Source organism: Cyprinodon tularosa, unplaced genomic scaffold, assembly GCF_016077235.1.
Source record: "Cyprinodon tularosa strain WSP-4 unplaced genomic scaffold, ASM1607723v1 ctg910, whole genome shotgun sequence".
Taxonomy (NCBI): Eukaryota; Metazoa; Chordata; class Actinopteri; order Cyprinodontiformes; family Cyprinodontidae; genus Cyprinodon; species Cyprinodon tularosa.
The window spans coordinates 165243-187272 of record NW_024039686.1 but is presented as its reverse complement, the minus strand read 5'-3'; the positions used below and the strand labels follow the sequence as shown (position 1 = coordinate 187272).

Here is a 22030-nt window from a genome sequence, read left to right as displayed (position 1 = left end):
TTTCAAATGACTAAAATGTATCTTTCCTACTTTATCTTCTGTTTTCATGGTTGTAGCATCAAATTTTAACTTGCATTTTTTTTTTATATTTTCACAAAATTTAGAAAAAACCAAAAAAATATGTATGAACCATGTTAACCACTCAATATTATATTTAATGATTTGCTTTTTTATATTGTTTTTTTTTCTTTTTTTTTTTAATACCCTTAATGTAATTAAATTAGGTTGATTTAGCTGATTAAAACTTTCTTTCTTGGCTGTCTGCACTTTAATCAGGTAAACAGATTAAAGCAAAGCCAATAAACGCAAGTAGGCCAACCTTTCCACTAATTCACGGTACATTGACACTAACAGCGAAATTCAGCTCTTTATTTTCATTTTTTTTTATTCTGGGTTATTTTTCTGCCGTTTAAGGTTTTTTATGGTTTTATTTCGCTCTTGTTTCGTGTCCAATATTGACATTTCTGGTTTGATGGACTCGTTTCCGGCCTAACGTAACGTACCAGCTACGTGTGAATGGGGGTGGTCCAGGCGGCTCTTAGGGGAAGTCCTTGGTCTATTTATTTTTTTCTTTCTTTTATCTTATCCTCCCAGCTACTTAACGTCGCCATAATCGTGTTTCATCCATTTTTCCGGGGGGCTGGTGGTTATTTTCCGCGTTCCGCTCCGGCGTAAAGCACCGGTTCCCCCCCTGACTCCGTCCCCAGATAGAAGCGTCCTAACTTCCAGCTGATAGTTCAATTCTTCCACTTCTAACCGAGCCGTTTGTTCCTCCCAGCGGCCCCAACGGAACGCGTTCACCACCCTTCCTCTCCGGGTTTTGGACTTTAAAAAGGAAATTAACGCTCCTCCTTTCTTTTGTTCGGTTCTACTCGGTACTTGGACCGTTTTCCTCTCTCCAGGACCAGGCCCCGGACCCATCCCCGGCCTCGCGTTTCCTTATCGGTGCTTTTCTTTTCTTTTTTTTTTTCTTTTTTTCTTGTTGGAAGTCATGGGAGACACAAGTGAACGAAGCAAAGCTTCCTCTCTACCTCCCCGGTGTCCCTGCGGATTTTGGGGGTAAGTGTTTGACCACTAAAAATAAATTTTAAACCCTTTATCTAGAAGCGAAAAGTAAATCCGGATGAAATGTTCTCAGACCCATTGTTGTTGTTCTGTCGAAGCAGGCCGACGGTGGGGGTTGGGAAGCTAGCTGATAAGCCCGTTATCGCTTTAAAAAACTACAAAATAACCGTTAAATGTATAAATACGACGTGTACAAACGTATTTATGGTTCCAATTTATGTATTTATGGGTGTTTTAAATCTGTTCGTGGAGCCGGGGGATGACGTACGCGAGTGACAGAATGATTTATTGGCAGCAGGTTCCCTTTTAAACCAACCATTTTGTCCTCAGTCCTTTCAAAGAATAGCAAACTGAAACCAATAACTGCTCTTTTATTATGCACCTTTAACATCCGCTGTATTTTGAAGCATTTTTTAAATTGTTTTATTCTTTTTTTTCCCCCATTCGGTTGTTGTTAAACTGGTGGATGTGTGTTGCATACCGGATGTGATTCACTCATGTTGCCCCACAGGAGAAATGACTTCATATAATCTTTAATTCATCCACCAGCGACACAAAGAGCTGTCAGTTGGTTTCTGCAGCCTGTTAGAAGCGGATTTCTCTGTACTTTACAGGTTCCGGTTTCTGGAGGCCACCTCCATCCCCCCCATCTTCTGACATGGTCTCGTTACTCTATGCTTGTCACGTGACTTGTCACCCATCAGATTTTTTTTTCTTTTCTGGGTTTAACTTGGTCAATCTGAGCCCACCTGTCGGTGTCAGGTGACCCAGATGGTACCGTTGGGTGTTCATGACCCTGCTGGCTGTCCTGCTCCACTTTTACTGTTACATTCATCCTGGAACAGGACCTTCCTCACTGGAATGGGTTTTATTGGCCCACCATTTAAATTTAGAGCCTGTTGAGCAGTTTTCAGCTTCTAAATGAATGAACTTAAGGCTTTAAGGCTCTAATTAGATGGTAAAAATAAAATAACAATCTAAGGCTTTATTTTACAGCAAGTTTTAGGAAGTCTACAAACTCCTAAAAAGCACAATCTGAGTTAATCCTGGTGCTTTTTTACTCAACCAGTGAAAGTCTGTTACTCTTTCAGCTTAAATACACACTTCAACATTAAAGTGCATATTTTTATTTACATTTACACACATAATAAAATCAGTTATAGATCTATGGTTAACTTTCTGCTTTTACTCGGACAAATTACCCCATTCAAGAAAAAGAGTAATTTCTACAATTTGAAAAAGTAGCATATATGTGAGTTTGTTGTTGTTTAGTTTTAGTAAAGACAGTCTGTGTGATCTCTTTGCGATTCAGATCTGTGGGTTTTGTTTTTACTAAAATTTCTGTCAGTTTTTAAATTATTTTCCATATTTTACCTGTTTTTTGTTTTTGCTCTCCCAAAAACATGTGCACATTTACGCAATTGACTAAAACACATAGGGCCACAAAACCAATCAAATAAGATAACTAATCATTTTCGTTTAGGCGAATAGGTTTAAAAAATACACAAACGTTTTAGATCCTGGTTATCTTTAAGCTTCTGGCTCCAGTTTTCTTTTCTGGAAGTCATATTTAAATTTTAAATCATTCTGGCATAAACGTATATATAAATGTAATGTTTATCGGACGATATTGTCCTAAAAGTAAGAAAATTTATATTTAAAAAAAAAAAATCCTGTCTTAAAATCTGTTTTTTTCTTGTTATCTTATGCAGGCCAGTTAGTTATACATCGGCCTTAGTTCCTAAATTCGGCCAGTCATATATCAATGGTCAAGTGTCAATCAAATGTTTTCCATCATAGCATCTTGATTCATATGTCGCAGCTAATATACGCAACGGTTGAAATCAGAAATCGGAATAATTTCCTTTCCCATTGAGTTCCGTCCCAGTGTTGACGGGGATGGACGCCTGTGTCTTCAGCAGGCGTAGAGCTAACAGAACTGGCAGCGTTGCGAAGCAAGGGCTCAAACATGTACGGCTGGAAGCCTTCTACACCAAATCAAGCTTCTGCCGCCCTGGCGTTCTCTTCCACAACATCTTCGTCCCCGCTTTCCTCCACTAAATAAAAAATGGATGACGGAGAAGACTCATCCATGACCTACGACACAAAACTCTCCTCCTCTTGCATCTTTCGGCTGTCCATAGCATTCCTTGACAGCGTCAGTGCTAAATGCCACTTGGTCCCAATGTAATTTCCCATTGGGAACCTACTAGCACTAAGTTGCTAACTTGTTAGCAAGGTGCTTCAGAGACACCGGCCACAACCAAAGGTGCTTGCGAACCTTCCGCCACAACAATCCCGCCCCCCTTGATAATTGACCAATCACATTCAATTTATTCACTCGTGTAAAGTTGGGCACCGCTCGGGAGAATTCGGAACTGGAACCAATGGAACAGCCGCTTCCCTGCGACTTTAATGTCAATTCTGGTGTAGCTACAACAAGGTTCCCTAATTCAAATCTTCGAGGGCCAATGTCGTGCATCTTTTAAGTACGTCTCTGTTTCAACACCCCTGACTGCAATACGAGCTTATTAGCAGAGTTTTACTGCTGCGAGTCGGGTAGTAAAGCGCTTTGATTTGATGATGAAGGCAAGGGATACATCTGACAGTAGCAGAACCGCGATCCTTGAGGATTTGAGTTTGAGACCTCCGAGCTACAATGAATACCTCCTAGCAAACATCGCTCATAAAAAATAAAAAAAAAAGAAAGAATGCTGCAGCGTCCATGATGGAGGCCTTGCGCTAAAAGCATACAGAAAATCAAGTTATAAAAGATTAACATTTACGCTTCAAAGCATTCATCTCTTTTAATTTAATTCTTTAAGAATTTAAAAACAAAGTTGATGATGTTGCTGTGTTCCCAATTCATGGAGATGATTTAACATTTTCTCCATTTAATTTACTTATGAAGGGGGCAGATTTTCATCATTTGACCTGAAAGGTCATTTGTCGAAATTGATAAAAGGAAAACCTGCCAATTTGTTGGTGAATAATTTGATAAAGAAACTGTTAACTTGGAGGTGGAACCGGATCCTGTAGATTTATCTTTATTTTTCTTTAATAAAGGTTCAATACATGGCTTTAACATTTAAAACATTTCATTAATGGCTATTGTTATTTTGTCCTAACTGTAAGCGATCCTGCTCACCATCACCCAAGGCTCTGGCCTGTCTCTGTTGTAGATCACAGTAATGCTCCTTTCCCAATAGACCACTGTCTTCTCTTGTAGTCGTGGATATTTTAGGTTACAAAAATAAAGTTGCAGCCTGATACCGACCCTCCCTTCACTTAGTGGCCTCCTTTCCTTTAACCACTAATGATCTGATACTCTTAGAGATTCCACAAATTAGAGGTAGACTGATGTTTTAGCTCACTGATTTTTAGAGCTGCTAGTATTTGTTTTTCTTTTACTGATTCATCTTAAACCTTGAGATCACATTCTTTGTTAATGTTTTGTTTGATTTGATAATAAAGGTTTTGTTTCTGTTTAAACTGAGTCTAATATAACACTGTTATCATTGTGGCATTGCTATTATGTCAAATGCAGGAAGTAAGAACAATATTAGCTAAAAAAATGTGTTCTGAGAAAATCTGCAGCACATATCAGGAATCGGTTATACAAAAGTAAACTGAATGAACCTCATAAACAAAGGCGTGTATCAGTCAAACTCTGCTACCTGATAATGTGTTTTCCAACTCTTTACAAAAAGAGTAAAGAACTTTGCTCTTCTTGACACTCTCAGTGGGTTTTTATCAGCTGTAATACCAGCCAGAAATGATAAAAACAGAAATGCTGCATGCAGGACTCCAATAGTGGTTTTAATCTGTCCTTTTCTGACCAACGGGAGCAGCGATCATCATCACACCAGTGGCTTTGCAAAGAACTATTATAATTAAATTTGAATTCTGAACAGCATCCATCTGAACCCGCAGAAGGGTGGGACATTCAGTAAAATTCTTCAAGCTGATTGGGTAAATCACCAAGTGGTACCTGCCTTCCATGTCGAGCTATTAGCCAATCACAGCAGCACTACCAGCCGTGCCATATTACATTCTTGATTTGTTTTACAGCTAGCGGAGTGAACGGATAAATCAAACTCTTACCAAATCCAGTTGAGAGGAATGTGCAAACATCTTCCAATCCACTAAGGCACAACTCATGTCTTTTTTTAGGGTATTCCAGCTAAAACCAGAGTAGCCATCTTTGTTTTCCTTCAACCTGACTCCTATTGTGACGTCATACACGTTACTGCATTTCATTGGTCCAAATAGTTTCTGTATCGAGGCGTCTATCGGCTTCTAGCATGTGGTATTGTCAGGAGTTTGTAAATTCCCAAAAATCCCAACGATTCATCTTGGTTGCAAGGTAACTGAACTAGCCAAAGATTTTTTTAAAGAAGCCTTAACGAAATGAAACTAAGTCAAATTCAAATGTTTCCACTTGGAGTTTTGAATAGAGCGTATTGACAGACGAAAACCTTTATCTTAAATGCAAAATGTTTATATATATATTTTTTTTTTTTTACTTGGTATAATCACTGCTTTAATTGTCAGCTAAAGGCTTGTTTTATATCCTCTATACTCCAATTAACAAGGAATAGATTAGTAAATTAGTTGGTGATTATTTCAATAATCGATTAATCCGAATAATTGTTTCAGCCCTAAACTGAACTATAATCTACTTGCAAAAAGTACAACTGAAAAAAAAAATATTGCTTTGGAGCAAACAATCAGAGTAAAGGGTTTTTTTTGCTCTGAAAACATCCTTGACTGGTGCGAGAAGGAAGCTGCTGCCCAGTGGTTGGAAGGATGGACAGAACAAAGCTATTTATGGAAAATGGGTTTCCTGAAAAATGGAAGAGAAGTTGATCCAGAGACGCTCAGAATCTTTAAGGTGCTACTTGCTGCCTTTATAAAACGATTTATATCTAGGTTTGCGGTGGCGGCACAAGAGTCATTGAAAAAATCATCACCTTGTTGGAGAAATAATTTGTTCATACTTATCAGAGCGATGATTGGAATATTATCCCACAAAGTTCCTGCTTTGGTACTGTGGAGAGGACAGAGCGGGACAAAATAGAACCCAATGTGTTAGGGCATGGACAATGAAGACACTTATGATGGGGGGGGGGGTGATACAGACCAGACTCGGAGGTTATAGATTCTCTGACCCCTCAGTGTTTGGAGAAAAAAAAGATTAGTTTATTTACTAAGACCTCAACAGGATAAATGTTCTCTTATATCCTGCAAGAGGACAAGAGGTAGAAATATATCAGGGTCATTTTTATGCAGCAATGAGCCATCTGACCAAAGAACTGTGATTACATCACATCATCAATCACTAGAAACAGAGCTACAGGTAGGAGCTAACGCTAATCACAGGGCTTCTAATGCTGATTCATAGCTGCTGGAATCAGTAGAAGCTGATTAAAAAAAGGTGGATATAAAATTCTCCAACCAGTAGACAGAGATTCGCCATCACCAGAAAGTGTCACGGGATTCATTAAACTTCAGCCATATGGTTCTCAGATCCTTCTCTGCGTTCGTTTTCCTGTCTTCATTCTCCTCCTGGGATTCAAAGGATCCGTCTCTAAACAATGTTTGTAAATGGAGGAATAAAAGAGCTTCCTTGCTGTAGATGAGGTCATGAAAGCTGTTAGATTTCCCTCAGGATGATAGAAAACTGTCGTGTGAAGATTAAAAAGGACCACAATCCAGCTGGTGTTTATTAGATGGGTTGTTCATTTCAGAGCTGCTTGTTTTTGTCTTCTGTGAATAGAAATCTGTAATGGATTCCTCTCTGTAGAAGGAGAGACATTCTCAGTGTCCATTGAATAACTCTTACTCTTTCCTCTGTTCTTACAGGTCCAGTAAAACAATGAATCTATGCTCCAAATGTTTTGCTGGTGAGTATGTCTAACAACCCTTTTCTATGCATATCAGTAAACAGTGAAGGCTGCAGTGTGTCAGAACAAAAGGTGATAGGAAGCAAATCTAAGAGCCTTCTAAAGCCAGGCATACACTGTGCGATATTTTCAACTGTTGCACGAAGCTAAAGCTCAAACTTTACGACGAAACCGCAGGGTTAAAAAGTTCTCACACTATGTGGCCCGACGTTCTGATGTGATCTACCTGCACACACTGTACGTCTAAAAACCACACGTCGGACTCAGCGCCCAGAGATGGCGCTGGTCGGACTCTTCAATCTGGAAGAAGAAGCAGAAGAACTCAGTTGTTTGCACCTGAACAGTGCTCAGGATTCTGGTGAATCAGCTGGCAGCTCTGCTTCAACGGCAGAATTTGTCCACAAACGCCTCACGGCGGTCGACTGAATTTCAAAGATGTTTGATTTTCTCTCGACCTTACCCAGGGTTCCCACGGGTCCTTAAAGGAATAGTACACCCAAAACATGATTAGCCTTCATTTTCTACTCACCCCCATGCTGAACAACACTCTGGAGTACTTTTTTGATATCTCAAATGCATCTGGAGATCTGGGAGGCTTCTTGCTGTCTGCTGACATTCAAATAATGGAGGTCTATGGTGACCGAGACAGAAAGGTCCATAAAAGTCCACAAAAAACGTGTCAATATTCCTCCATACTGGTCGTCCAATGTATTCCAAGTGTCCTGAGTGGGTAGCGTCCAGAATTTACTCGAAACGAAGTCATTTAGAATGTTTTTAGAGCATAAACAGTAGTGTATAGGGTTTCCTGAAAGCGCGCACACGCGCGCTCACGACGCTACGGAAGCCGGCAGATCAAACCAGATGAAAGTGCGCATTCAGCGTCTGCTCTTCCAATAATGCAAGCGTAGAAGAAGAAATGTGCCGTTTACCTGTGCAAAGAAAGAAACAACGAAAGAAAAATATCTGAGGACTTCAGTGTTGAGGAAGAGCATGAGTTCTTTGCCGAGCTGAATGCGCTGGTTTGGTCTGCCGGCTTCCGTAGCATCGTGAGCGCGCGTGTGCGCGCTTTCAGGAAATCCTATACACTACTGTTTATGCTCTAAAAACATTCTAAATGACTTCGTTTCGAGTAAATTCTGGATGCTACCCACTCAGGACACTTGGAATACATTGGACGAGCAGTATGAAGGAATATTGACACGTTTTTTGTGGACTTTTATGGACCTTTCTGTCTCGGGCGCCATAGACCTCCATTATTTGAATGTCAGCAGACAGCAAGAAGCCTCCCAGATCTCCAGATGCATTTGAGATATCAAAAAAGTACTCCAGAGTGTTGATTAGCATGGGGGTGAGTAGAAAATGAAGGCTAATCATGTTTTGGGTGTACTATTCCTTTAAAAAGTCTTAAAAGGCATTGAATTCTTCAAAATAAAACAAAGGCCTTAATTGGTATTAAAATGTGCTAAATCAGTCTTTCGTAGGTCTTAATCTTTAAAACATCATAAATAGGATTATTTTTATGGGATTTATTTTTGTAATCTAAATAAAACGTTAAAATTGACTTATTTTTTACCAATAATGGCGAGCCATAATTGGTTCCGTCCCGATAGCGGAACCAATAAAAGCGTTGTTGCGGCCGGGACATTTGGGAAATGCGACGTTTACTTTTTGTCTGGAAAACATGAGCAAGTGTAAATGTAATGAAAATTGGCTCCAGCCAAGAGTTTTCTCCATGGCTAAAACCAGGGAACATACATGAGGCTCAGTGGATTTTGTGCAAGAAGTGATTCAAGCTCAGAACGATGGGAATTAAGGCAGTGGAGTCGCACATGCGAAGCGCGAAACACAAAGCGTCAAAATGGAGTTACCGAGAAATTTTCTCAGTTTAGTTCCACCCTTGTCTCTGCAACGCCTCCACTTATCACCAAATCAAACAAACTAAAAAAAACCATACAAAGAAAAATAGCTGCAAAAAAGACTTAGCACTGGTTATGTTGTGGCTTTAAAACTGATTTGTTTTGTTCCCTGCTAAAACAAAGTTTGTGAATTCAGTTAAATAATTGTTCAAATATATCTGTCATTTGTGTGTTTTTTAAGCTTTCTTCCTGTATGGGAAGCTTTTCAAAATTTTATACATTAGTGCAGTGGTTTATGTTAAAATAAACCTTTGGGTTAAGTTGTCGCAAGCAGGTTTTTCTTGTGTTTCTTGTGAATTTGGTCTTAAGTTTTTATTTCAAGTGGCATTAAAAAGTCTTGAATTTAACTTGCCTTATGCTGTAGGAACGCTGTTACCATTCCTGATCGGGAGGTGGTCGTTACCCCCTGTATACTACGTGACACATGACGCACCATGAGGCTGAAACTCGGCCTGATTGAAAAAAAGTCTTGCACGACTGCAGAATCGGCTTAAGGCTGTTTGTAGGCTAGAGGACAAAACGGATAATAATTTATTTTATTTATGTCATTCTTTAACCTTCCTTTTTATTTTTTGTTTGTTTTTTCCAGGTTTTCTTAGTGGCGCTACCAAATGAACCTGATACCAAGCTTGGCCTCAAAAAGCACAGAAACTCCTTATTTTCGTACTCAGATCAACCTTTTTTTCTTATTTTATAATTCTTCTAACATTCTTTAGATTTTTTTTCTTCTGATGGTTGAGACTATTCAAAAATATTAGATCTGAATAACAATACACAATCAGTTTTTATACCCTAATTTGAACACTATTCACCATCATCTAAATGAAGCCAGTTTTGGGCGTGTTTGTTTTACAAAGGTTTGCCTGAACACTTGTTGCCTCACTATAGTCACCACCTTACTACAGAGATTTAAATCCCTACATGCATGAATACATTTCAGGTCCCCTGTCTCAGCTCCTTCTAACGGATGATGCGCTCATCCTTTTTAAAGCCGTTTCTCATGTAGTTAAAGTCACTGAGGTGGAATGATTGAGCCGTTGTTTGAAAGAAACCACAACTGTTCTTCTTTAATATGAAATGTGACTCTGGTAGATTAAACCGTTTAAATCTGCTTTCCAAAAGAGTGAAGAAGTGTCACTCTAGCTCTATAGATGGGTTTTAAATGTCAGTTTCCGTCCCAGACATAGAAACGCCCTCATTTAAAGTTTAAAGATGTTTAGAAGCATAAAGTTTTCCCAATAAGGACACCCGTGTTGCTGTGGTGGGTGCACTGAAGATGTGCTGCAGCTCTGTCTGTGACCATGGCAACCACTGGGGGCTGCAGACACAGAGGACCTAAGGGCCCGAAGTCTGCCTTCAGAGACACCGATGCTCAGAATGGAATCAGAAAATATGATGGTGGTTCTTAGCAGGAGTGGAAAATGCAGAACAAATCCACTGAAAACAAGAGCTGTGAGATTTAGCTGCGTCTGAACTAGGGATGGAACGGTTTATGAAAACCGTCCGAACCGTTCGGTTCCACTGTCTCGGTTCGGTTCGCGTGTGTTGCGTTCGGTTCATGCGCTGCTCCTTTTTCTCATAGGCGAAGCGTGTACACTCCAGAGCAGAAGGTGGCGGTACTGCGACCAAAGCCAACCACCAGTAATAAACAAGCAGCGTAGCGGGGTGTAGCAGAAAAACATCAGTTGTGGTGGAGAATTGTGTGGGTATGGCGAGTGGGAAAGAACAGGAGTTGGAAGACGCGCCAGCAGCACTTTATAGGTCTGCTGTATGGGACCACTTTGCATTTAGAGTGACCTACGATGATGACGGAAAGAAAGTTGTAGATAAAAGTGCAACAGTGTGCAAGCATTGTGCAACACGTTTTGTTTATGCTAACAGCAACATGACCAACATGTCAGGCTAACCCCGAAATCCCTCATACTCCGTCAGCGCTCCGCTTCGCCCTGCTGCGCTCCAGACCGCCTGCGCAAAGCAAAGCCTACAGCCCCCACTGTGGCTCCCGTCCGCTCCCCTCTGAGTTCCTTGGAGATCGTAGAGATCATGCGCGAGATGATTAAATTCAAAGCAGCAAAACATGCGGAAATGATCCAGGGTGTCCACGGATCATTAAAAATAATTACAATTCATTAATTTATTTTAGGTTTTTTTTTCATTAATTTCATTCATTTTTATGGGATATCGGTGTAACAATCAACATATACTCAACCGAACTGAACTGAAAAAAAACATGACCACGAAACCGTGAACCGAACCGTGGACACTAAAGAAGGGTAATCAAATTAGAGTGTTTAGTTGTTTAAAACATCCCTACTGAACTCCAAGAGAAAACAAAAAATATCACAGAAAATAAAACGGTGTCCAGTTATTTAAAAAAAGGCCATACTGGGATTAAATTATTGGTTTAAATTATTTAAATTACTGGTTACCATGGCGGCGCTCCAAGGCAGCGGCCAAGGACGGCTCTCGACAATTTCACGATTGTTGCTTAAAACGATGCATACATATATTCCTTTAAAATAATACTGAAATGTTGGAGCTGTAACTATACAGTCGTATGTTTACATAATTTTTTTTCATCACAATGTTTTTATCACCGCTTCTTACCTGCACTTTAAAAAATGAAATAGTTTAGAGAGCTGTACTTAACGAAATGTCTTGTTTATACCGTGCACAAAATGACAAAATAAAATTTAAGTCTAAATAAAACTGTTTAAGATAAAAAGGAAAATGGAAGCAAATGTTTGATTTTCTCCCGAGCTCACGATTCCTGATCTGGGGTTGGTTGTGAGAGGCTGATCGCCCCTCGTTACCCCCTGTACAATACACGATGCACGATCAGGTTGAAAGTCGGCCCGATCCAAAAAATTCTTACAACACTGGAAAGTCGGCCCGAAAAGGACAAAAAAAATCGTACAGTGTATGCCCGGCTTAAGAGTACAAGCTGAAATGGGGAAAGGTAACAAACGTTATTATCAAAACAAACCTCACATTTCCTCGTGCAAATTAAATAATTAGTCAGACTGCCGTCTTTCTCTCCTAATGTTTATTTGCTTCACATTTTAAATAATCTAAGGGTTTCAGTGGCTGTTGAGTCAATGAAAGTTAAGATTTCTGGGTATAAAAGGCTGCAAGTATGAGGAGTTCATTGCCTTCAGAAACCGATAGACATGTTAGAAGTTTATCACATTACAGATGGTTAGAATGGGATTTTCAGTTCAGACTTTTTCTGTTTCATTGCTATATAAACCATTGTAATATGATGGTTTAGGGGGATTTGGACTCTTAAACGGTTCATGCATCTGAGTGTTTTGACATCTCCTGTGCCGTTTGCTTCTCTCTCCGACCCGCTGCTTCCATCCACCCATGTCCTACTTTCCCCTTTCTCTCCTCTGCCGTCTCCAAACCTCAGATGTTCAGAAGAAGCAGCCGGAGGACGATTGCACCTCCAAGCCAATGCAAACCAGCGGGAGTAGCCAGTCATCCGTTTTCATTAGCGAGACGAGCAGTAGCAGTAGCCAGTCGCTATCGTTGTCACTGCCGTCCGGCTCAGAGCCCCCGTCGGCCGGAGAGTCCTCCACCATGTTTTCCAGCCGGACAGAAGGTAAGACCCTTGACCGTTACTGATTCCTATCCTCTTAACTAAGCTGTTTCTTAAGGCATATCAAGTCCAAAAAAAACAAACAGGATAATGTAGACGCCTGCTTTGCGATGGATCAATAATTTCAGAGGTGAATGAAATTTGGCTAAATTTTCTTGTTTCATATTTAACAAAGTAGTAAGTGATTTCTCTGTCTGCAACATGTTGAAGAAAGATTGGACTTGATGTTCTTTTTGTCTTGTATCCAGTGGGAAAGTACAAAGACATATAGAGAGCATGGCTGACCTAGGATGTAAAACTCTGACTGGACACAAGATGGTGCTGGACCCAATCTTTGAAGTATTCACACAAAGAAAAGCTCGATTTAAGTCCGAGTAGAAAGCAGGGTGTCTCTTCTTCCACACAAACAATGCTACCTCAGCAGTTTACTCTCAGACTCATTTGGTGCCAGTCAAAGTTAAGTTGGGATAAATGTTGAGCTGATTTGATCAAATGTTTTTTTTTTTTTTTTAATCATTCGTATGTTTGACTTCTGTTTGATGCTAATTGGTTTGTATATTGTGAGTCTGTTAAATTTGCTTTGAATCAAGCTTTTAGAGGCCGAGGAAGTTTTAAACCAGTCTGATTTGAATCATGGTTCCATTGGAAAGATGTCGCTGCTAATCATTCTAGAAATGGTCTAAGGCTAAGTTCACACTGCAGCCTAAAATGACCCAAATCCCTTTTTTTTTTTTTTGCCCATATGCGATCTGCATATGATCATTTCATGGCTGTCTGATACGACAGACACGATTTTTTTCCACTGCGACCCAGAACACTTGGCTATGTGGTCCTGAATCCGATACGAATCTGATCTTTTCAAATGTGACCTGTGTGTGAACGGCCAAGTTGCATTTATCCGACCTAAACGCATTAATACTCAACAAAGTTCACTTTTCTGGGTCTTGCTATGAAGTAGCGGCAAGAAAAACAATAACCAATGCAGATGATGATGCGGAGAGCAGTATTTATGTTTCACCATCTTGAAAAGATTGAGTTTTTATGGTTGGGAAAGATCGCTCTGACACCACCAGCCATGTTTACTTCCGTAAACGCAGAGCACGCTGGCCTGTGATGTCATTGCGTCCTCTACTGCGCATGCAGGACACTTGCATTTTATGGCTGCAGCTCACACAAGAGATCACTTAAAAGTTGCATATATTTGGAAATGTGCAAAAACGCCAAAAAAACATATTTCACAAAAAAAAAATCGGAATTGAGCATCAAGGCCTGCAGTGTGAACGTAGCCTAAAAAAAGTTCTCCTTGACAGACGGGAGGCGATTTCTTGATGTTTGACCAGATTCGTTTTCAGCTCAACATATAAACTGTTGTTTGAAATCCACCTCAAGAGTAATTATTCTATTGAAGAAAAACCAGAAGTTTGTAACTAGAACTCTAAACTAGCTATATTATGTTGCCTTGTTTTGGTAAGATTATGTCTGAAAATGTTAAGTTGGATCCCATTGAAGAATGAAAGCTCCTTTAATAGAAAAATGACAGACTGTCATAGTTTGATCCGTTTGGTTCGTTATAGTGAGGTCAGAAGGTTTTTCCAGTTTGCTGCCACTAGATGGCACTGTACTGAACACACTGGACCTTTAATTGTCCTCGCAGTGTGTCGCTCAGCTTCAGGTTAGACCGATTTAGCCGTGCTGAGTCATGCATTTGTTCAAAGCTCCAAACCCCATCAGTCAGGAATGTAATGTAGAGTAGCTGTCTTGCATACTGACATTTCCTGCTTCACTCTCAAGTTAAACTCATGTCCAACAAGACTCCTCAGAACTCTGAAGGTAACATCTTCCGCTTTGCTAACATATAAATCATGTGATGTTTTTCCTTTTAAGAACGTTGCTTTCAAGCATCATGATGTGGATTTTTCCTGATTTCTAACCTCTTCCCCTCAAATAGGACGTTGGCCGTGGAATGAGGTCAGTTCTCCTTATGTATCGCTCATCCTGTAATTCTCCATCTGCAGGCGTGACATCCACAGACACAGCCCAAGGCACACTCTGCACGCCCACAAAACGCCCGCGTCAGGGGGCATCAGGTAGGCTTTCTCCTGCTTCCCGCCGGCAGCCCCGCCTCATCCTACCCACTTTAAGCGCCAACATGTAACCCTGCTGTTTGTTTTTTTCACCCAGCCTCAGGCCCAGAGAGCGAGGCGACGCCAGAGAAACAACCACGGACAGAAGAGGAGGAGGGGAACAGAGAGGAGGCCCGCGGGACGCCCAAACAGAAGAACCGCCGGCGCTGCTATCGCTGCCAAACCAAACTAGAGCTGGTGCAGCAGGAGCTGGGCTCATGTCGCTGCGGTCAGTGTCTCAGCTTCACTGCTGCTTAGGAATAAATCACTGAGAGCAAAACGTCCATAAAAACCCTCAGGATCCTAAATTAAGTACCGTATTTTCACGACCATAAGGCGCACCGTACTAAAAGGCGCAGTCTCAGTTATGTGTCCCATTTCTGTATTTAACACACACATAAGGCGCACCGGACTATAGGGCGCATTTTTTATATACAGGTACATGTCCTCTACTACCTTTAAATAGCTCTACTGCGTATTTTAAAAATACAGCGGGCCCAAAACTGAGTATGACTGTGCTTTATTCATGTATTTATTACAAATTAATCAAACCTGCGAGCTGGCCATGAGACAGACACATCGCAGATGACACAGCGCTGTGATTACTCCTAAATTAACTTAAAATCCTGAAACCTGCCGACGGAATATGTTCGCTTTTATTGCCGGTATCCTGGTGCCTGCAGTTTAAATTATTTAGATGAAAAACACCTGCCAGCAGCCGTGTGAGGCTGCTGTTGAAGGGATTTACTGTTGGTGCACCGCTGGTATGTGGGGGTCTGAGCGCCTCCGACAGAAATAGATAATCTGGATGAACTGACTGCAATTAAGTTTTCAGGTGGACTTTCTCACTTAAAAACATATTAAAACTACTTTATTCCCACTGATCACAGCAAATATAGCTGCAAGATTTAGATTATTTAGATGAAAAAACACCTGCCAGCCACCGCGCTGAAGAGGAGGAGACGCGCCCAGAGGCTGCTGTTGAATTAAGTTTTCAGGTAGAAAAATAGAGCGGGAGCAAAACTGAGTATGTTTGTGCTTTATTCATGTATTTATTACAAAGTATTAATCAAACCCATCAAAGTCATCATCCTCTGTTTCTGAATTAAACAGCTGCGCTAAATCAGACATGCCAATTTCCCATTCTTCGCTGTCAGTCACTTTCCGTGCAGCGCGGCTCCTCAGAAATAATGCCGGCTTTTGCGAAAGCTCGAACAACAGAGCCAGCAGACACGTTAGTCCATCTACAGTCCATCCGCAAACGGTGGCGTAACTTGCCCGGCGATGCCTTCCACTTATCCTGAAACTGTGGTCTCCGTCTGTCATCCATCGCTCCGACGCCGCTCGCAGCCTTACTTTGAACGGCCGCTTTCACACCGATGTCGAGCGGTTGAAGTTCCTTTGTCAGACCCCAGGGATAACGGCGAGCACAGCGTTCATTTGATTCATCTTTTTTTTTTCACATCGGCTGTGAGATGGGCACGCAGCGATGGTGATGCGATGAAAAAAGCACCTGGTCTCCTCACATACCATGCCTTTCATCATCTCCCCAGCCCGTTTCATTTGCGTTAATATCATATGTCATCAGAGCGCTGTCTGTCTCGCTGTCAGCTCCCAGATCAGCTTCTCTGATTGGTTGATGCGGCGCGTCCAGCAGCAAAACTTCAATTTTTCCATCTCGAGCAGCAGCAGCGCGTTGGCGGCGCGCTCCCGACGCGCTGCACCTGCTGCTCAAAACGCGCTGCAGGACCTTTTGCTTCACCTATTCGCGCGTCAACCATTGACTTTGCATGTAAACTCGCTGCTTCTGCTGCACCTGCTGGGTCCGGTTCACACCGATGTCGAGCGGTTGAACAGCGAGCACAGGGTTAATTTGTTTCCCCATGTTTTTCACATCAGCTGTGAGATGGGCACGCATGGAGTTACATATTAACAGCGATGGTGATGAGTGGAAAAAAACACCTGGTCTCCTTACATTCAGCCACTCTTTCATCATCTCCTCAATGAGGTGGTCTCAAAAGTCGCAGTTACAAAACACATAAGGCGCACCGCACCATAGGGCGCACCGCACATTTTGAGGGAAAATAAAGACGTTTAAGTGCGCCTTATAGTCGTGAAAATACGGTATTTAATTTCAGTGATTTTCTTTATTTCCCTTATTGGCTCAGAAAAAAGTGTGAATAACAAATAATAATAGGACTCATCTTAAAGTCGTCATATTTAAATTTCAAATCATTCTGGCTTAAAAAACGAACATAAATGTACTCTTTATTAGACCATATTGTCCGAAAAGTTAGAAAATGTCTATTTAAAAAGAAAATACTCTCTTAAATTTTATTTTATTTTTTTCATTATTTTATGCAGGCCAGTTAGTTTTACGTCAGCCTGTACACCTAAATTCAGCCAATCGTATATCAACGGTCATCTGTCAATCACATTTTTTCGGTCAATGCATCTTTATTCATATGTCGCAGCTAATATACGCAACGGTTGGAATAAGAAATCAGAATGATTTCCTTTCTCATTGAGTTCCGTCCCAGTGTTCACGGGGATGGACGTCTGTGTCTTCAGCAGGCGTAGAGCTAACAGAACTGGCAGCGTTGCGAGGCAAGGGCTCAAACATGTACGGCTGGAAGCCTTCTACACCAAACCAAGCTTCTGCTGCCCTGGCGTCCTCTTCCACAACATCTTCGTCCCCGCTTTCCTCCTCTAAATAAAAAATGGATGACGGAGGAGACTCATCCACGACCTCCGACACTAAACTCTCCTCCTCTTGCATGTTTCCTCTGTCCATAGCGTTCCTTGACAGTGTTGTTTCTAAGTCACCAATTTAGTGCTACTTGGTCCCAATGGAATTTCCCATTGGGAACCTGCTAGCACTAAGTTGCTAACTGGTTAGCAAGATGCTTCTGAGACACCGGCCACAACCAAACGTGCATGCAAACCTTCCGCCACAACAATCTTGATAATCGACCGATCACCTTAAATTTATTCACTCGTGTAAAGTCGTGCACCAATCGGGAGAATTTGGAACTGCAACGGTTGGAACAGCCGCTTCCCTACGACTTTAAGCTCATAAAAGTTTTCCTAGTTCCCACACAAGGATCCATTTGGACGATTCATCATATAGATTGATAGAAAAGCAGGACATAGTTAATTGGATATTTCAGATTTAAAAGGTGTTTTTTAGTTGCCCTAAAATCTTGACACTCCAAAATCTAATCCATGCAGTCAGAATTTGCCCGATTAGTTTAAAACTAAAATGATCTGTTTACAAATGTATCTTTTAATGGAAAGGGAACAAGAATAGAAACCTTGTTGAAACAAAATCCCCAGAAATCCTTGCTGGCAGAGTACAGCAGAGGAATGATCATAAGGCGCTCCGTGGAATAGAAAATCTCTGCTTTAACCAAAGCCTCATAAAACATGGCGGTGATGGTATTATGCTGGGGGCTGCCTGGCAGAATGAAAGGGGGAAAAAAAGGAAAGAGCTGAATACAGAAGAGACGTTATGGATTTCCTGGCAGGACTGAGCTGAGCTGCACCTTCTAGCAGGAGAGAAAGTGTAAATTCACATCTGGAGGTAGAAAAGGATGGTTATAAATAAATAAAAAAACAGGCGTATTTATGTGTTTAAAGACAGAACTGCAGGGAGCTGCTGTTTTTTTTTCAATGAGACGTTTCACATTTAATGACCTTAATGACCTTTAGGTTTCTCAGGAAATTTTGACTGTATATATCAACTTTGAAATGCTTTTTCAAAGTTGAAAATAAATTCTTTAACTAAAGTTTTTAGTTAAAGAATTTATTGAATTGAGTCCAAATAAATAATGATCCATCATGGTGGCGCTCTGCTGCAGTAGGGTACCCCTCTCCTCAGAGACCGAGAAGATTGTGTTAATCTGTTAATTCCTATTTATAGAATTTTAGATTATGATTAATTTCAGAGTTCTTTGTTACTTTGTGTTTATTTGGATAAAATCCCTCTCCTAGCCCCGCCTCCTGCCTCACTACCCTTCCTGTTTGCCCTCCAGGCTACGTTTTCTGCATGCTACACCGTCTACCAGAGCAGCACGACTGCGTGTTCGACCATCTGGGCCGCGGGCGCGAGGAGGCCGTGCTCAAGATGGTGAAGCTGGACCGTAAGGTGGGCCGCTCATGCCAACGCATCGGGGAGGAGTGCTCCTGATTGGCCACCTGGTGACCAGCCATCCCGTTAAAGAGATGAGGCACTTACAAAGAAGAGGAAAAGGAGGTGGAAATATTGGGTGACGGGAGGGAAGGGGAGGGGTGGTTAAAGCGAAGAGGAGGGGAGGGGCGGGGTTAGGTTCTAACATCCTGCATCTGACCCAATAAATCTGGATCTAAGCTTGTTGAAGTCCTGGTTTCCTGCCTGGAGCATCTGTTCAGACTGTTCTGTTCCAGGCCCCTCATGGCCACTAGGGGGCCCCGTTCAGTCAAGCATGTTCCCACACACACAGCCTTAACCCCACCCTCCCCTCCTCCAGAGGAAGGACTCAGAGACGGATCCAGTCAGGCTTTCATCAAGCATTCATCACAGGAACTGTTCTCCTGTTTTTGGCTCATCTGGATTCTTTTTCAGCCGTTTGATTCTTTCTTCCGTTTGCCGTGACGTGGGCGCAGCTCCGCCCCGTGGCCACTCCTCAGGTCACCATCAGGGGGTCTCTTCCTTAGTTCTGTTATTTTTTTTTCCTTTCATCATATTTGGATCCATGTGCAGCATCAGAACCAGGATCTCATTCTGCTCGGTTCTAGCCGCAGCAGCACGGCGTCCAGGTCTGATGCTGTCATGTTTTTAAATGTGTGGCTGTGGTGGTGATTAGTTGAGTTTTTTTCCAACCAGTCCCTGCCTCTGCTCACATGGACTAAATCATAAATATTAACATTCATGAGGAGGAAACACTAACGGACAGAAACCAATCAGATAAATCCTCTGTAGCAGATCCTCCTCGCCGCCGTCCCGGTTTGTCTCTCTGAGTGGTACTGGTTTTCCAAACACGGAGAGGAAGGACACAACCACACCTTGTTTTTTTTTTTTTTTTTTTCGTTTTCACTGAAACTTGGACAGAAAATGTCACCTGAAGTTCGATGGTGTTTAATTAAGTTGAAATCATTCTGTGATGGATTTCGTTCTCTTTGGGATTGAAAAAAGCTGTTAGAAACGTAATGATTAGAATTTTATTTTCACCTTTCTGTGGATTTTAGCATAAGTCACCTTGTCTGGCTCTGAGCTTTCACTTATAAAAACAGGAATAAAATGTGGTTTAAACCTGTGATGAAAACACGCTGATGTGGAAAATTAAAAACAAGTTTACGTTTCCTAAACTTCTCATTCGTGATTGGCTGAGCCGTTTCCACTTTGTGACATCACAGATTTAAACCGTCTCTATTGTTTCATTGATCCTTTGGCTGCAGAAATGAGGTGAACTCTTAAATTTGTTTGTTTTTTCGCCCCCTTTTTTTTTTTGAGGTTGTGTTTTTGTCGCCGCCACGCTTTGAGCTCGCTCCGGATTCGCCCACACAGCCTGACTGCTTGGACTCCGTGCTGTGCATATTGTTCAGTCTTCTAACATGTTTTGTTCATGACTTGCAGAAGTTTGCTCCCTCCTCATTGTTTTCATTTGGGCATTGGGCACCAGTGTTTGTAAAAGTTAAAGGTTTAAATCTGTTGAAAACAGGTTCTGAATAAACGTAGAGAGCAGCGTTACCCGCTGTGCAGCGAGGGAAAGCCGGACTATACAAAGTTGCTTTTTTTTTGTTTTTTTTAAACTTGAAGTCTGGAGAACTGAGACAGAAACGGGATCTTCTGCAAAGTAAAGTCGTAAAACTTGATGCGGGTTGAAAACCCGTGGAACACCACTGGCTATGCTAACCCTCATGCACACCCCGGCGTTCCTCCCTCCTTCGCCTCTCCTGCCTTTTCTGAGAACGCGTTGAAGCGTGAGAGGATTCTGGAGAAGTTCTGGGACTGGCTCTCATTTCCATATGTGTTTTTTTGTTTTTCCTTTGAGTGTTTATGAGAAACAGAAAAAAAAGATTATCTTTCTGTATCTTTTTAAAGAAGAAAATTATTTAACCTTATATCAGTTTGAGTTACTTACACCCTAGCATAGAGTGGCATATTTAGTTCAATGTATAAAACAAGAACATAATTCTGTCCTTTTTTTTCTCTCTTAATTTTATCTTGTTCCACTTTTATTTTTCTGCTGAGGAAATTAAACTGGATTAGAGGATGGTGCATTTGTGTTTGTCGACTTCTTTCCATACATCGGACACCATAAACCCAACCAGTGCTGCTGCATCTTATTACAGGAGAGTTGAGTTCAAATGTCCCGATAACAACTTTCAAATACCAATGAAGCTTTGAGAAGTGACTGATATTAACAGGACTCATACATAATTGTATTATTTTATACTTTAAAATGTTAGAAAAGGTTTTATCAAGTTATGTTACTAAACAGAGAACAAAAGTCAACAAAATCTATCAATATCAGAACATCCATAGTTCAAGTATATACAGTATTCTAGTTGTAAAAAAAATTAAAAATAATAATAAATAAATAAATGGATATATTTATTGTTCCTGGAAGCAATCATAGCCTAATTAATATAGTCTATTAACCTAAAGCGGAGGTCTTCAACGGGGGTCCGCGACCGCTATGGGTCAACGGAGGTACTGCATGGCGGTTGCGAAAGTTTTGGTTGTTTAATTTAAAGTTACATTTTTTTTTTATATCCCCCCTGCAATTTTCTTCCACTAATTGAAATGTCTTTAAACCCACATTAACATTTTGAGTTAAGGACCAAATGGTTCCTTCTGTTAGCATTGGTTATTCTGGTTTACCTTTGATTAACGGCTGCTTGGCTGCTTTTTTTTTTTTTTTGATTCCTTTAACCAGAACAGTCAGCAAACACTCTGAGCTTCACAGCCTCTAAGAACTGCTATCTGATGGCAGTGGGAGTTTTTTAGTTAAGTAAATATTACATCCTTGAAAACCTTTGCAGTTTGGAAATTTTGATATTAAGATAGTGATTTTGATATCATTTTTCATTCAACTCTAAAGCAAAATTTTCCAAGTGAATCTTTTTTTTAGCTGCATACTGGAAAAATGATCTAGAAATAAGTAAAAATGTCTTAAATTAAGTGCATTTACCCTTATTTTGAGCAGGTAAATGAGATAGTTTTCCAATGGGATGAGTATTTTCACTCTTAGTATAAGATAATTAGATAATATGCACTGGAAAAAAAGACAACGCAATTTTTTTTCTTATTTTAAATGTAAATTGTCTCATTCCATTGGCAAAATGTCAAATTTTCCTCCTCAATTCAAGAAAAAAATGCAATTATTTTATGAAAAAATGACTTATGTAGATTACATTTTCTGGCAGTGCACTTCC

General features: G+C 40.9%; 1 protein-coding gene across 1 annotated transcript; it reads left to right on the top strand.

The window, feature by feature from the left end:
* The first annotated feature begins 535 nt into the window (after positions 1-535).
* LOC119776130 (AN1-type zinc finger protein 3-like) lies at positions 536-20870 on the top strand. The gene is made up of 6 exons (XM_038274400.1): positions 536-1059; positions 6931-6971; positions 12300-12491; positions 14504-14575; positions 14676-14840; positions 18646-20870. The coding sequence occupies exons 1-6, from the start codon at positions 992-994 to the stop codon at positions 18798-18800; spliced, it is 693 nt and encodes a 230-aa protein (XP_038130328.1). The 5' UTR covers positions 536-991; the 3' UTR covers positions 18801-20870.
* Positions 20871-22030: the final 1160 nt, after the last annotated feature.

Bases quoted from the DNA above. Each gene is read 5' to 3' on its own strand.
- LOC119776130 (XM_038274400.1), top strand. From the start codon at position 992: ATGGGAGACACAAGTGAACGAAGCAAAGCTTCCTCTCTACCTCCCCGG. The intron at 12,492-14,503 runs GTAAGACCCTTG...CTCCATCTGCAG, and splicing joins GTTTTCCAGCCGGACAGAAG to GCGTGACATCCACAGACACA. The intron at 14,576-14,675 runs GTAGGCTTTCTC...ACCCAGCCTCAG, and splicing joins CCCGCGTCAGGGGGCATCAG to GCCCAGAGAGCGAGGCGACG.